Source organism: Salmo salar, chromosome ssa12 (genome assembly GCF_905237065.1).
Source record: "Salmo salar chromosome ssa12, Ssal_v3.1, whole genome shotgun sequence".
NCBI classification, from domain to species: Eukaryota; Metazoa; Chordata; class Actinopteri; order Salmoniformes; family Salmonidae; genus Salmo; species Salmo salar.
In genome coordinates, this window is record NC_059453.1 from 101132565 (window position 1) to 101148832 (window position 16268).

Consider the following 16268-nt stretch of genomic DNA (forward strand, 5'->3'; position numbering starts at 1 on the left):
TTTCAAACAGTTATGTTTTCCAACGGGGCTATACATTAGGTTGAGGTTTCTCACCTTAGTAGCATCATTTCACTGCCATTTAGTGTTCAGTGAAATAACACAATGACAAATACAGGTAACCGAGTCAAATAATTAACATCCAATCACATTAACCGTTACTCTCTCGCGGGAATTCCACTAACGGTCCGTATGTAGCCAATCGGTAGCTGCTGCTCATGTTGGTATCTGTACTGATGGAGCTAAAGCCATGACAGGAGACATAGTGGAGTGGTAAGGCGCCTGCAAGCAGTTGCTCCCGACGCCACCTGGGTCCACTGCAGCATCCACCGAGAGGCTCTTGCTGCCAAGGGAATGCCTGACAGCTTGAAAGACGTTTTGGACACTACAGTGAAAATGGTTAACTTTGTTAAAGCAAAAGGCCCCTGAACTCTCGTGTATTTTCTGCAATATGCAACTATGCAATGATATGGGCAGCGACCATGTAACGCTTTTACAACATACAGAAGAGCGCTGGTTATCAAGGGGCAAAGTATTGGCACGTTTTTTAAATCGAGACACGAGCTTAAACTTTTCTTTACTGTCCATAATTTTCACTTGTCTGACCTCTTGCATGATGACGAGTTTCTCACACGACTGGACTACTGGGTGATGTTTTTCTCTCCTGAATGATCTGAATCTGGGATTACAGGAACTCTCCGCAACTATATTCAATGTGCGGGACAAAATTGAGGCTATGTTTAAGAAGTTGGAGCTCTTCTCTGTCTGCATTAACAAGGACAACACACAGGTCTTTCCATCATCACCTCTTCCGGTCTTTGTAGCTGGGTCAGAGGTTGATGGAGTTGCAGGGCAGAGAGCACGGGTGCGCCTGGACGGTTGGTTGGCTGTTGGAGAGAGGGGCCGGGGCGGTGGAGAGAGGGGCCCGGGGCGGTGGAGAGAGGGGCCGGGGAGGTGGAGGGGCCGGGGCGGTGGAGAGAGGGGCCGGTGAGATGATGAACCAAGGGGCAATGAACCATCTATAGATGGGCCCTCAGTGCTCTGCTCTGTCCAAAACACACACCCCACCTCTACAAGCAGATGGCCAATACATAGCAAGCTTCTTAAAACATCTCCATGGTCTCTGTTGAGTTGAAACGTTTACCCAAAAGAACTGATTTCATAAACATCTGCTAATCATTATAACACCACAGTGTCTGTGTTCAGATGTTTGAACTAGCCCTGCTAATATGTATGATTTGACAACAGGCACTGAACATTTCACACTCAATTTCTCCTTTCCAGAAAAGTAACTAGGTCTGCTGAACATAAGACCACAAACACACCCCTCAGCCCCGCTCCTCCGCAACCCAACTCCTCCAGCCCAACTCCTCTGCAGCCCTTCACCCTTCACAGATCCACGTTTCTTTGATATTAGCGTTCAAATTTCCTGAGGTCTGTGACATATCCCTCCAGCGGTTGTGTTTTGGTGCTGCTTGTCAGAATATGACCTCATCGAAAGGGTTGGAAAGGTGTTCATGTCTCACCAGTTTGCACAGACGCTCCTCAAAACTGGACAAAGACGCAAATCTCAAAATAAAACCACAAAACAGGAAGATTCCGCTGCTGCTTCTTTTCTGTGGGTTTAATGGCTACACCAAAAAAGTGTATTGCCGCCACCAACTGGACAGTTTGAAACCAAACATTTTTAAAAATCCATAGGTAACAGCAGTGGCGACCTGTCATTCGGGGCAGGTGGGGCACGCCACATTTTCAGCAAAAACAAAAAAGAAAACTCCCACTTCTTCCTTCTTTTAGTTCACCATATCTCCCGTTCCAGGACCCGACGGGGCGGCGCGGCTCCGGGACCCGACGGGGCGGCGCGGCTCCGGGACCGGGACCCGACGGGGCGGCGCGGCTCCGGAATTGGTTTGGAGACCGTAAAACAGCAGCCATCTCCTCCGGCACCATCTAATTATATATTCATGCTATGCAAATGTTTTGTCTAATATACAAGATTGAAAAGTGGTCACATTAATAGATGGTGACACCGCAGAGTGAGGAGAGATTTTTATTCACAAATAAAAGTTGCATGTTATCAAAATAGGACATGGAGAGGAGTCAACAACACTGGGTTAGAAGTTAGCAGAACTAATGACAGGGATGGAGAGGAGTCAACAACACTGGGTTAGAAGTTAGCAGAACTAATGACAGGGATGGAGAGGAGTCAACAACACTGGGTTAGAAGTTAGCAGAACTAATGACAGGGATGGAGAGGAGTCAACAACACTGGGTTAGAAGTTAGCAGAACTAATGACAGGGATGGAGAGGAGTCAACAACACTGGGTTAGAAGTTAGCAGAACTAATGACAGGGATGGAGAGGAGTCAACAACACTGGGTTAGAAGTTAGCAGAACTAATGACAGGGATGGAGAGGAGTCAACAACACTGGGTTAGAAGTTAGCAGAACTAATGACAGGGATGGAGAGGAGTCAACAACACTGGGTTAGAAGTTAGCAGAACTAATGACAGGGATGGAGAGGAGTCAACAACACTGGGTTAGAAGTTAGCAGAACTAATGACAGGGATGGAGAGGAGTCAACAACACTGGGTTAGAAGTTAGCAGAACTAATGACAGGGATGGAGAGGAGTCAACAACACTGGGTTAGAAGTTAGCAGAACTAATGACAGGGATGGAGAGGAGTCAACAACACTGGGTTAGAAGTTAGCAGAACTAATGACAGGGATGGAGAGGAGTCAACAACACTGGGTTAGAAGTTAGCAGAACTAATGACAGGGATGGAGAGGAGTCAACAACACTGGGTTAGAAGTTAGCAGAACTAATGACAGGGATGGAGAGGAGTCAACAACACTGGGTTAGAAGTTAGCAGAACTAATGACAGGGATGGAGAGGAGTCAACAACACTGGGTTAGAAGTTAGCAGAACTAATGACAGGGATGGAGAGGAGTCAACAACACTGGGTTAGAAGTTAGCAGAACTAATGACAGGGATGGAGAGGAGTCAACAACACTGGGTTAGAAGTTAGCAGAACTAATGACAGGGATGGAGAGGAGTCAACAACACTGGGTTAGAAGTTAGCAGAACTAATGACAGGGATGGAGAGGAGTCAACAACACTGGGTTAGAAGTTAGCAGAACTAATGACAGGGATGGAGAGGAGTCAACAACACTGGGTTAGAAGTTAGCAGAACTAATGACAGGGATGGAGAGGAGTCAACAACACTGGGTTAGAAGTTAGCAGAACTAATGACAGGGATGGAGAGGAGTCAACAACACTGGGTTAGAAGTTAGCAGAACTAATGACAGGGATGGAGAGGAGTCAACAACACTGGGTTAGAAGTTAGCAGAACTAATGACAGGGATGGAGAGGAGTCAACAACACTGGGTTAGAAGTTAGCAGAACTAATGACAGGGATGGAGAGGAGTCAACAACACTGGGTTAGAAGTTAGCAGAACTAATGACAGGGATGGAGAGGAGTCAACAACACTGGGTTAGAAGTTAGCAGAACTAATGACAGGGATGGAGAGGAGTCAACAACACTGGGTTAGAAGTTAGCAGAACTAATGACAGGGATGGTGAGGAGTCAACAACACTGGGTTAGAAGTTAGCAGAACTAATGACAGGGATGGAGAGGAGTCAACAACACTGGGTTAGAAGTTAGCAGAACTAATGACAGGGATGGAGAGGAGTCAACAACACTGGGTTAGAAGTTAGCAGAACTAATGACAGGGATGGAGAGGAGTCAACAACACTGGGTTAGAAGTTAGCAGAACTAATGACAGGGATGAGAGGAGTCAACAACACTGGGTTAGAAGTTAGCAGAACTAATGACAGGGATGGAGAGGAGTCAACAACACTGGGTTAGAAGTTAGCAGAACTAATGACAGGGATGGAGAGGAGTCAACAACACTGGGTTAGAAGTTAGCAGAACTAATGACAGGGATGGAGAGGAGTCAACAACACTGGGTTAGAAGTTAGCAGAACTAATGACAGGGATGGAGAGGAGTCAACAACACTGGGTTAGAAGTTAGCAGAACTAATGACAGGGATGGAGAGGAGTCAACAACACTGGGTTAGAAGTTAGCAGAACTAATGACAGGGATGGAGAGGAGTCAACAACACTGGGTTAGAAGTTAGCAGAACTAATGACAGGGATGGAGAGGAGTCAACAACACTGGGTTAGAAGTTAGCAGAACTAATGACAGGGATGGTGAGGAGTCAACAACACTGGGTTAGAAGTTAGCAGAACTAATGACAGGGATGGAGAGGAGTCAACAACACTGGGTTAGAAGTTAGCAGAACTAATGACAGGGATGGAGAGGAGTCAACAACACTGGGTTAGAAGTTAGCAGAACTAATGACAGGGATGGAGAGGAGTCAACAACACTGGGTTAGAAGTTAGCAGAACTAATGACAGGGATGGTGAGGAGTCAACAACACTGGGTTAGAAGTTAGCAGAACTAATGACAGGGATGGTGAGGAGTCAACAACACTGGGTTAGAAGTTAGCAGAACTAATGACAGGGATGGAGAGGAGTCAACAACACTGGGTTAGAAGTTAGCAGAACTAATGACAGGGATGGTGAGGAGTCAACAACACTGGGTTAGAAGTTAGCAGAACTAATGACAGGGATGGAGAGGAGTCAACAACACTGGGTTAGAAGTTAGCAGAACTAATGACAGGGATGGTGAGGAGTCAACAACACTGGGTTAGAAGTTAGCAGAACTAATGACAGGGATGGAGAGGAGTCAACAACACTGGGTTAGAAGTTAGCAGAACTAATGACAGGGATGGAGAGGAGTCAACAACACTGGGTTAGAAGTTAGCAGTCATCTTGACGATGTCGTCGTTGCCCTCGACGACGTGGTTCTGTATGCGTTTATGGAAATGATCCAGAGCTGCCAGCAGACGATCAAACAGGTCCTGGTGGAAATATAGAGAAATATGAGAAGGTGATTGGCTCAGTGTCAAGGTTGATATTATACTACACACCTCACTATATATTATACTGTATAACTACACATCTCACACTATAGATATTATATATGTAAGGTGTGTAGATATACAGTACCTGAGCTTTCTCAGTCTCCTGGCTGCAGGTGTCCCTCAGGTTGGTCATCTGACTGCGGAGGTGTTGAGTCTCTCTGTCTCTCTCCTGGATCTGGTCGGCTATCTGCTCCCTCTTCTGGTGAACATGGTCACACTGACTGGAGAGACACACATATTTCATTTAAGCATACGCCTCCTCTCTCCCACTCCTCCACTCCCCTACTCCTCTCCTCCCCTGCTCCTCCTCTCTCCCACTCCTCCCCTCCCCTACTCCTCTCCTCTCCTGCTCCTCCCCCTCCCCTCCCCTCCTCCTCCTCTCCTCCCCTGCTCCTCCCCCACTCCTCCCCTCCCCTACTCCTCCCCTCCTCCTCCCACTCCTACCCCAGTACATCCTCAATGTGTTGATCCTTAATCTCCTTCTTCTTCTGTCGTCGTATCTGTTGTTTGGACTCCTTGTCCATCTTCATCCCTAAAGATCTCTTCAGCTGGCCCTCCTCCACACCATGGTTCTTCAGTTCCTTCTGCTGTGCCTCATACACACACACCAGAGCCTGGGCCTAACACACACACACACACACACACACACACACACACACACACACACACACACACACACACACCTTAGCCTATTGCACCTCAGACGGCAAAAGCATTACATTTGAGGTCCAAGTTCAATAACCCAGTAGGACAGCACCCAGTAGGACAGCAACACAGTAGGACATCAACCCAGTAGGACAGCAACCCAGTAGGACAGCAACACAGTAGGACAGCAACACAGTAGGACAGCAACACAGTAGGACAGCAACACAGTAGGACAGCACCCAGTAGGACAGCAACACAGTAGGACAGCAACCCAGTAGGACAGCAACACAGTAGGACAGCAACACAGTAGGACAGCAACACAGTAGGACAGCAACACAGTAGGACAGCAACACAGTAGGACAGCAACACAGTAGGACAGCAACACAGTAGTACAGCAACACAGTAGGACAGCAACACAGTAGGACAGCAACACAGTAGGACAGCAACCCAGTAGGACAGCAACACAGTAGGACAGCAACACAGTAGGACAGCAACCCAGTAGGACAGCAACCCAGTAGGACAGCAACCCAGTAGGACAGCAACACAGTAGGACAGCAACACAGTAGGACAGCAACACAGTAGGACAGCAACACAGTAGGACAGCAACACAGTAGGACAGCAACACAGTAGGACAGCACCCAGTAGGACAGCAACACAGTAGGACAGCAACCCAGTAGGACAGCAACACAGTAGGACAGCAACACAGTAGGACAGCAACACAGTAGGACAGCAACACAGTAGGACAGCAACACAGTAGGACAGCAACACAGTAGTACAGCAACACAGTAGGACAGCAACCCAGTAGGACAGCAACCCAGTAGGACAGCACCCAGTAGGACAGCAACACAGTAGTACAGCAACACAGTAGGACAGCAACCCAGTAGGACAGCAACCCAGTAGGACAGCAACCCAGTAGGACAGCAACACAGTAGGACAGCAACACAGTAGGACAGCAACACAGTAGTACAGCAACACAGTAGGACAGCAACCCAGTAGGACAGCAACCCAGTAGGACAGCAACCCAGTAGGACAGCACCCAGTAGGACAGCAACACAGTAGTACAGCAACACAGTAGGACAGCAACCCAGTAGGACAGCAACCCAGTAGGACAGCAACCCAGTAGGACAGCAACACAGTAGGACAGCAACACAGTAGGACAGCAACCCAGTAGTACTAACGTCTACATGGTGCTGTTGGGTCTAACAACAACAGTACTAACCTCTTCCTGGTGCTGTTGGGTCTAACAACAACAGTACTAATCTCTTCCTGGTGCTGTTGGGTCTAACAACAACAGTACTAACCTCTACCTGGTGCTGTTGGGTCTAACAACAACAGTACTAACCTCTTCCTGGTGCTGTTGGGTCTAACAACAACAGTACTAACCTCTTCCTGGTGCTGTTGGGTCTAACAACAACAGTACTAACCTCTTCCTGGTGCTGTTGGGTCTAACAACAACAGTACTAACCTCTACCTGGTGCTGTTGGGTCTAACAACAACAGTACTAACCTCTTCCTGGTGCTGTTGGGTCTAACAACAACAGTACTAACCTCTTCCTGGTGCTGTTGGGTCTAACAACAACAACAGTACTAACCTCTACCTGGTGCTGTTGGGTCTAACAACAACAGTACTAACCTCTTCCTGGTGCTGTTGGGTCTAACAACAACAGTACTAACCTCTTCCTGGTGCTGTTGGGTCTAACAACAGCAACAACAGTACTAACCTCTACCTGGTGCTGTTGGGTCTAACAACAACAGTACTAACCTCTTCCTGGTGCTGTTGGGTCTAACAACAACAACAGTACTAACCTCTTCCTGGTGCTGTTGGGTCTAACAACAACAGTACTAACCTCTACCTGGTGCTGTTGGGTCTAACAACAACAGTACTAACCTCTACCTGGTGCTGTTGGGTCTAACAACAACAGTACTAACCTCTTCCTGGTGCTGTTGGGTCTAACAACAACAGTACTAACCTCTACCTGGTGCTGTTGGGTCTAACAACAACAGTACTAACCTCTTCCTGGTGCTGTTGGGTCTAACAACAGCAACAACAGTACTAACCTCTACCTGGTGCTGTTGGGTCTAACAACAACAGTACTAACCTCTTCCTGGTGCTGTTGGGTCTAACAACAACAACAGTACTAACCTCTTCCTGGTGCTGTTGGGTCTAACAACAACAACAGTACTAACCTCTTCCTGGTGCTGTTGGGTCTAACAACAACAGTACTAACCTCTTCCTGGTGCTGTTGGGTCTAACAACAACAGTACTAACCTCTTCCTGGTGCTGTTGGGTATAACAACAACAGTACTAACCTCTTCCTGGTGCTGTTGGGTATAACAACAACAGTACTAACCTCTTCCTGGTGCTGTTGGGTCTAACAACAACAACAGTACTAACCTCTTCCTGGTGCTGTTGGGTCTAACAGCAACAGTACTAACCTCTACCTGGTGCTGTTGGGTCTAACAACAACAACAGTACTAACCTCTTCCTGGTGCTGTTGGGTCTAACAACAACAGTACTAACCTCTTCCTGGTGCTGTTGGGTCTAACAACAACAGTACTAACCTCTACCTGGTGCTGTTGGGTCTAACAACAACAGTACTAACCTCTACCTGGTGCTGTTGGGTCTAACAACAACAGTACAAACCTCTTCCTGGTGCTGTTGGGTCTAACAACAACAGTACTAACCTCTTCCTGGTGCTGTTGGGTCTAACAACAACAACAACAGTACTAACCTCTACCTGGTGCTGTTGGGTCTAACAACAACAGTACTAACCTCTTCCTGGTGCTGTTGGGTCTAACAACAACAGTACTAACCTCTACCTGGTGCTGTTGGGTCTAACAACAACAACAACAGTACTAACCTCTTCCTGGTGCTGTTGGGTCTAACAACAACAGTACTAACCTCTTCCTGGTGCTGTTGGGTCTAACAACAACAGTACTAACCTCTTCCTGGTGCTGTTGGGTCTAACAACAACAGTACTAACCTCTTCCTGGTGCTGTTGGGTCTAACAACAACAACAGTACTAACCTCTACCTGGTGCTGTTGGGTCTAACAACAACAGTACTAACCTCTTCCTGCTGCTGTTGGGTCTAACAACAACAGTACTAACCTCTTCCTGGTGCTGTTGGGTCTAACAACAACAGTACTAACCTCTTCCTGGTGCTGTTGGGTCTAACAACAACAACAGTACTAACTTCTTCCTGGTGCTGTTGGGTCTGACAACAGTACTAACCTCTTCCTGGTGCTGTTGGGTCTAACAACAACAGTACTAACCTCTACCTGGTGCTGTTGGGTCTAACAACAACAGTACTAACCTCTTCCTGGTGCTGTTGGGTCTAACAACAACAGTACTAACCTCTACCTGGTGCTGTTGGGTCTAACAACAACAGTACTAACCTCTTCCTGGTGCTGTTGGGTCTAACAACAACAGTACTAACCTCTTCCTGGTGCTGTTGGGTCTAACAACAACAGTACTAACCTCTTCCTGGTGCTGTTGGGTCTAACAACAACAGTACTAACCTCTACCTGGTGCTGTTGGGTCTAACAACAACAGTACTAACCTCTTCCTGGTGCTGTTGGGTCTAACAACAACAGTACTAACCTCTTCCTGGTGCTGTTGGGTCTAACAACAACAGTACTAACCTCTACCTGGTGCTGTTGGGTCTAACAACAACAGTACTAACCTCTACCTGGTGCTGTTGGGTCTAACAACAACAGTACTAACCTCTACCTGGTGCTGTTGGGTCTAACAACAACAGTACTAACCTCTTCCTGGTGCTGTTGGGTCTAACAACAACAGTACTAACCTCTTCCTGGTGCTGTTGGGTCTAACAACAACAACAGTACTAACCTCTACCTGGTGCTGTTGGGTCTAACAACAACAGTACTAACCTCTTCCTGGTGCTGTTGGGTCTAACAACAACAGTACTAACCTCTACCTGGTGCTGTTGGGTCTAACAACAACAGTACTAACCTCTTCCTGGTGCTGTTGGGTCTAACAACAACAGTACTAACCTCTTCCTGGTGCTGTTGGGTCTAACAACAACAGTACTAACCTCTACCTGGTGCTGTTGGGTCTAACAACAACAGTACTAACCTCTTCCTGGTGCTGTTGGGTCTAACAACAACAGTACTAACCTCTTCCTGGTGCTGTTGGGTCTAACAACAACAACAGTACTAACCTCTACCTGGTGCTGTTGGGTCTAACAACAACAGTACTAACCTCTTCCTGGTGCTGTTGGGTCTAACAACAACAGTACTAACCTCTACCTGGTGCTGTTGGGTCTAACAACAACAGTACTAACCTCTACCTGGTGCTGTTGGGTCTAACAACAACAGTACTAACCTCTACCTGGTGCTGTTGGGTCTAACAACAACAACAACAGTACTAACCTCTTCCTGGTGCTGTTGGGTCTAACAACAACAGTACTAACCTCTACCTGGTGCTGTTGGGTCTAACAACAACAACAGTACTAACCTCTTCCTGGTGCTGTTGGGTCTAACAACAACAACAGTACTAACCTCTTCCTGGTGCTGTTGGGTCTAACAACAACAACAGTACTAACCTCTTCCTGGTGCTGTTGGGTCTAACAACAACAGTACTAACCTCTTCCTGGTGCTGTTGGGTCTAACAGCAACAACAGTACTAACCTCTTCCTGGTGCTGTTGGGTCTAACAACAACAGTACTAACCTCTACCTGGTGCTGTTGGGTCTAACAACAACAGTACTAACCTCTTCCTGGTGCTGTTGGGTCTAACAACAACAACAGTACTAACCTCTTCCTGGTGCTGTTGGGTCTAACAACAACAGTACTAACCTCTACCTGGTGCTGTTGGGTCTAACAACAACAGTACTAACCTCTACCTGGTGCTGTTGGGTCTAACAACAACAGTACTAACCTCTTCCTGGTGCTGTTGGGTCTAACAACAACAGTACTAACCTCTACCTGGTGCTGTTGGGTCTAACAACAACAGTACTAACCTCTTCCTGGTGCTGTTGGGTCTAACAACAACAGTACTAACCTCTTCCTGGTGCTGTTGGGTCTAACAACAACAGTACTAACCTCTTCCTGGTGCTGTTGGGTCTAACAACAACAACAGTACTAACCTCTACCTGGTGCTGTTGGGTCTAACAACAACAGTACTAACCTCTTCCTGGTGCTGTTGGGTCTAACAACAACAGTACTAACCTCTACCTGGTGCTGTTGGGTCTAACAACAACAGTACTAACCTCTACCTGGTGCTGTTGGGTCTAACAACAACAGTACTAACCTCTTCCTGGTGCTGTTGGGTCTAACAACAACAGTACTAACCTCTTCCTGGTGCTGTTGGGTCTAACAACAACAGTACTAACCTCTTCCTGGTGCTGTTGGGTCTAACAACAACAGTACTAACCTCTTCCTGGTGCTGTTGGGTCTAACAACAACAGTACTAACCTCTACCTGGTGCTGTTGGGTCTAACAACAACAGTACTAACCTCTACCTGGTGCTGTTGGGTCTAACAACAACAGTACTAACCTCTTCCTGGTGCTGTTGGGTCTAACAACAACAACAGTACTAACCTCTTCCTGGTGCTGTTGGGTCTAACAACAACAACAGTACTAACCTCTACCTGGTGCTGTTGGGTCTAACAACAACAGTACTGACCTCTACCTGGTGCTGTTGGGTCTAACAACAACAGTACTAATCTCTACCTGGTGCTGTTGGGTCTAACAACAACAGTACTAACCTCTTCCTGGTGCTGTTGGGTCTAACAACAACAGTACTAACCTCTTCCTGGTGCTGTTGGGTCTAACAACAACAGTACTAACCTCTACCTGGTGCTGTTGGGTCTAACAACAACAGTACTAACCTCTACCTGGTGCTGTTGGGTCTAACAACAGTACTAACATCTTCCTGGTGCTGTTGGGTCTAACAACAACAGTACTAACCTCTACCTGGTGCTGTTGGGTCTAACAACAACAGTACTAACCTCTACCTGGTGCTGTTGGGTCTAACAACAACAGTACTAACCTCTTCCTGGTGCTGTTGGGTCTAACAACAACAGTACTAACCTCTACCTGGTGCTGTTGGGTCTAACAACAACAGTACTAACCTCTTCCTGGTGCTGTTGGGTCTTGTTCATGGAGCTCTGGAGGTCCTGCAGTAGTTTAAATATCAGCTGAATGTCAGCCTCGCTTTGAGTCACACCCTGGACATCACTCTGCAGCCCAACCAGACGCTCGTCTGCCGTCTCGATGGCCAATTTGATGTTCTTCACGTTTTCCTTCATCTTCTCCATCTGAATCTTCATCTCTTCAGGAGACTCAACGATCTGAGACTTTAGCTTACCAATGTTCTCCTTTAGAGTGGCCACATCAACCTTCAACTGGGTCTGACAGACACACATTTTAGTCGTAGGATTATCATTTTAACATTTCAAAGCATTCTTCAGCTTGATCATAACGTACCAATTTTTGGGACTTCTCTGCCATCTCAGTTTTCCACTCTGCAATATTCTCATTGATAGCATTCTGAAACAAAACATACAAGTTTCTTCTTGAACAAGTCCACATAGTCCCTCCCCGTTTGTCTTTTGTTCCATATGGTACCTAATGAATATGACCTGGTGGAGTACTGTACAGTACCTACCACTTCCTGGTATTGGTGCATGGTGTTGGTCTGCAGGTCAGAGAGAGCAGAGTCCAATTCCCTCGCTTCAGCCTGCTGCTCTGGGGGGATGGTACTGAAGAGAGGAGGGGAGTGAGAGGTCAGGACTCTCTGTATAACAGATCGTTTCATCTTCCAGGGCTGCATCTCAATAGTCTAATGCCCTACAGATCGTTTTATCTTCCAGGGCTGCATCTCAATAGTCTAATGCCCTACAGATCGTTTCATCTTCCAGGGCTGCATCTCAATAGTCTAATGCCCTACAGATCGTTTCATCTTCCAGGGCTGCATCTCAATAGTCTAATGCCCTACAGATCGTTTCATCTTCCAGGGCTGCATCTCAATAGTCTAATGCCCTACAGATCGTTTCATCTTCCAGGGCTGCATCTCAATAGTCTAATGCCCTACAGATCGTTTCATCTTCCAGGGCTGCATCTCAATAGTCGAATGCCCTACAGATCGTTTCATCTTCCAGGGCTGCATCTCAATAGTCTAATGCCCTACAGATCGTTTCATCTTCCAGGGCTGCATCTCAATAGTCTAATGCCCTACAGATCGTTTTATCTTCCAGGGCTGCATCTCAATAGTCTAATGCCCTACAGATCGTTTCATCTTCCAGGGCTGCATCTCAATAGTCTAATGCCCTACAGATCGTTTCATCTTCCAGGGCTGCATCTCAATAGTCTAATGCCCTACAGATCGTTTTATCTTCCAGGGCTGCATCTCAATAGTCTAATGCCCTACAGATCGTTTCATCTTCCAGGGCTGCATCTCAATAGTCTAATGCCCTACAGATCGTTTTATCTTCCAGGGCTGCATCTCAATAGTCTAATGCCCTACAGATCGTTTTATCTTCCAGGGCTGCATCTCAATAGTCTTGTGGCATCTCCTTCACTCGTTCAACACTTACGTCAGCTTGTCCATTTTCTTCTGAGCTTCTTTAGTTCCTCGTGAGTAAGCCTGGAGCTTGTCCATGTCTTCTCTCTGAAACAACGAGAACAGACTACTGTTACCGTACTGTACACTACCGTACCCTCACACTACCGTACCCTACACTACCGTACCCTACCCTTCACACTACCGTACCCTACACTACCGTACCCTACCCTTCACACTACCGTACCCTACACTACCGTACCCTTCACACTACCCTACCCTTCACACTACCGTACCCTACACTACCGTACCCTACCCTTCACACTACCGTACCCTTCACACTACCGTACCCTGCCCTTCACACTACCCTACCCTTCACACTACCCTACCCTGCCCTTCACACTACCCTACCCTTCACACTACCGTACCCTACCCTTCACACTACCCTACCCTTCACACTACCGTACCCTTCACACTACCCTACCCTTCACACTACCCTACCCTACCCTTCACACGACCCTACCCTTCACACGACCCTACCCTTCACACTACCCTACCCTTCACACTACCGTACCCTACCCTTCACACTACCGTACCCTGCCTTTCACACTACCCTACCCTTCACACTACCGTATTCTACACTACCCTACCCTTCACACTACCCTACCCTTCACACTACCCTACCCTTCACACTACCCTACCCTTCACACTACCGTACCCTGCCCTTCACACTACCCTACCCTTCACACTACCGTATTCTACACTACCCTACTGTACCCTTCACATTACCCTACTGTACCCTTCACATTATTGTACCCTGCCCTTCACACTACCGTATCCTACCCTACCGTACCCTTCACATTACCCTACCGTACCCTGTCCTTCACACTACCCGTACCATAGCCTTCACACTACCCTATCCTACACTACCGTACCGTACACTTCACATACCCTACCGTACCCTTCACAGTACACTACCGTACCCTGCCCTTCACAGTACCCTACCATACCCTGCCCTTCACACTACCCTACCATACCCTGCCCTTCACACTACCCTACCATACCCTGCCCTTCACACTACCCTACCATACCCTGCCCTTCACACTACCCTACCATACCCTGCCCTTCACACTACCCTACCATACACTACCATACAGTACCCTACCGTACCCTTTACAGTACACTACCGTACCTTTCACAGTACACTACCGTACCCTTCACAGTACACTACCGTACCCTTAACAGTACCCTACCGTACCCTTAACAGTACACTACCGTACCCTGCCCTTCACACTCCCCGTACCATACCCTTCACACTACCGTACCCTTCACAGTACCCTACCGTACCCTTCACAGTACCCTACCGTACCCTTCACATTACCCTACCGTACCCTTCACATTACCCTACCGTACCCTTCCGTACCCTTCACAGTACCCTACCGTACCCTTCACCATACCCTACCGTACCCTTCACATTACCCTACCGTACCCTTCCGTACCCTTCACAGTACCCTACCGTACCCTTCACCATACCCTACCGTACCCTTCACAATACCCTACCGTACCCTTCACAGTACCCTACCGTACCCTTCACATTACCCTACCGTACCCTTCACATTACCCTACCGTACCCTTCCGTACCCTTCACAGTACCCTACCGTACCCTTCACCATACCCTACCGTACCCTTCACATTACCCTACCGTACCCTTCACCATACCCTACCGTACCCTTCACATTACCCTACCGTACCCTTCACATTACCCTACCGTACCCTTCACAGTACCCTACCGTACCCTTCACCGTACCCTACCGTACCCTTCACAATACCCTACCGTACCCTTCACAGTACCCTACCGTACCCTTCACATTACCCTACCGTACCCTTCACATTACCCTACCGTACCCTTCACATTACCCTACCGTACCCTTCCGTACCCTTCACAGTACCCTACCGTACCCTTCACATTACCCTACCGTACCCTTCCGTACCCTTCACAGTACCCTACCGTACCCTTCACAGTACCCTACCGTACCCTTCACAATACCCTACCGTACCCTTCACAATACCCTACCGTACCCTTCACATTACCCTACCGTACCCTTCACACTACGCTACCGTACCCTTCACACTACGCTACCGTACCCTTCACACTACGCTACCGTACCCTTCACACTACCCTACCGTACCCTTCACACTACCCTACCGTACCCTTCACACTACCCTACCGTACCCTTCACACTACCTTACCCTTCACACAATCCTACCCTACCCTTCACACTATCCTACCATATACTACCCTACCATATACTACCGTACTAGAGGTCAGCCGAATGATTTAGGGCTGATTTCATAACAATTGGTAATCAGACTTTTTGGATGCCGATTATGGCCGATTACGTTGCAATCCACGAGGAAACTGCGTGGCAGGCTGAGCACCTGTTACGCGAGTGCAGCGTCAAAAGGACCTGGTGGCTGCAAGGAGCCAAGGTAAGTTGCTAGCTAGCATTAAACTTACCTTAGAAAAACCAATAAATCTTTACATAATCACTAGTTAACTATACATTGTTGATATTACTAGGTTAACTAACCTGTTCTGCGTTGCATATAATCAATGCGGTGCCTGTTAATTTATCATCGAATCACAGCCTACTTCAACTTCGCCAAACGAGTGATGATTTAACAAAAGCACATTCGCAAAAAAAGCACAATCATTGCACAAATGTACCTAACCAAAAACATCAACGCCTTCCTTAAAATCAATACACGGAAGTATATATTTTTTAACCTGCATATGTAGTTAACCTCTCTGCGAGTAAGGCTAGTTTCCTGAATTTCTGCCTGTCTGACGTGCCCAAAGTAAACTGCCTGTTACTCAGGCCCAGAAGCTAGGATATGCATATAATTGGATAGAAAACACTCTGAAGTTTCTAAAACTGTTAAAATAATGTCTGTGAGTACAACAGAACTGATATGGCAGGTGAAAACCCGAGGACAATCGATCCAGAATTTCTTTGGGGGGAGCTCAGAATGACTTCCAATGCAATGCTATTGAAAGATCTAATTTCCGCCTCCCAGATTGCAGTTCCTATGGCTTCCAGTAGATGTCAACAGT

The 16268-nt window shown here is 47.4% G+C and overlaps 1 protein-coding gene across 1 annotated transcript in view; it reads right to left on the reverse strand.

Annotated features, from left to right (window-relative positions):
* Window positions 1-2031: 2031 nt before the first annotated feature.
* nuf2 (UF2 component of NDC80 kinetochore complex) overlaps window positions 2032-16268 on the reverse strand; it is a 37254-nt gene continuing 23017 nt past the window's right edge. The window contains exons 7-13 of the mRNA XM_045692005.1: window positions 13188-13261; window positions 12260-12353; window positions 12079-12141; window positions 11724-12002; window positions 5429-5604; window positions 5070-5205; window positions 2032-4921 (exon numbers count right to left, since the gene is read on the reverse strand). Coding sequence (XP_045547961.1) covers window positions 4814-4921; window positions 5070-5205; window positions 5429-5604; window positions 11724-12002; window positions 12079-12141; window positions 12260-12353; window positions 13188-13261 — 930 coding nt within the window. The 3' untranslated portion in view covers window positions 2032-4813. The remainder of the gene's footprint in view (window positions 4922-5069; window positions 5206-5428; window positions 5605-11723; window positions 12003-12078; window positions 12142-12259; window positions 12354-13187; window positions 13262-16268) is intronic.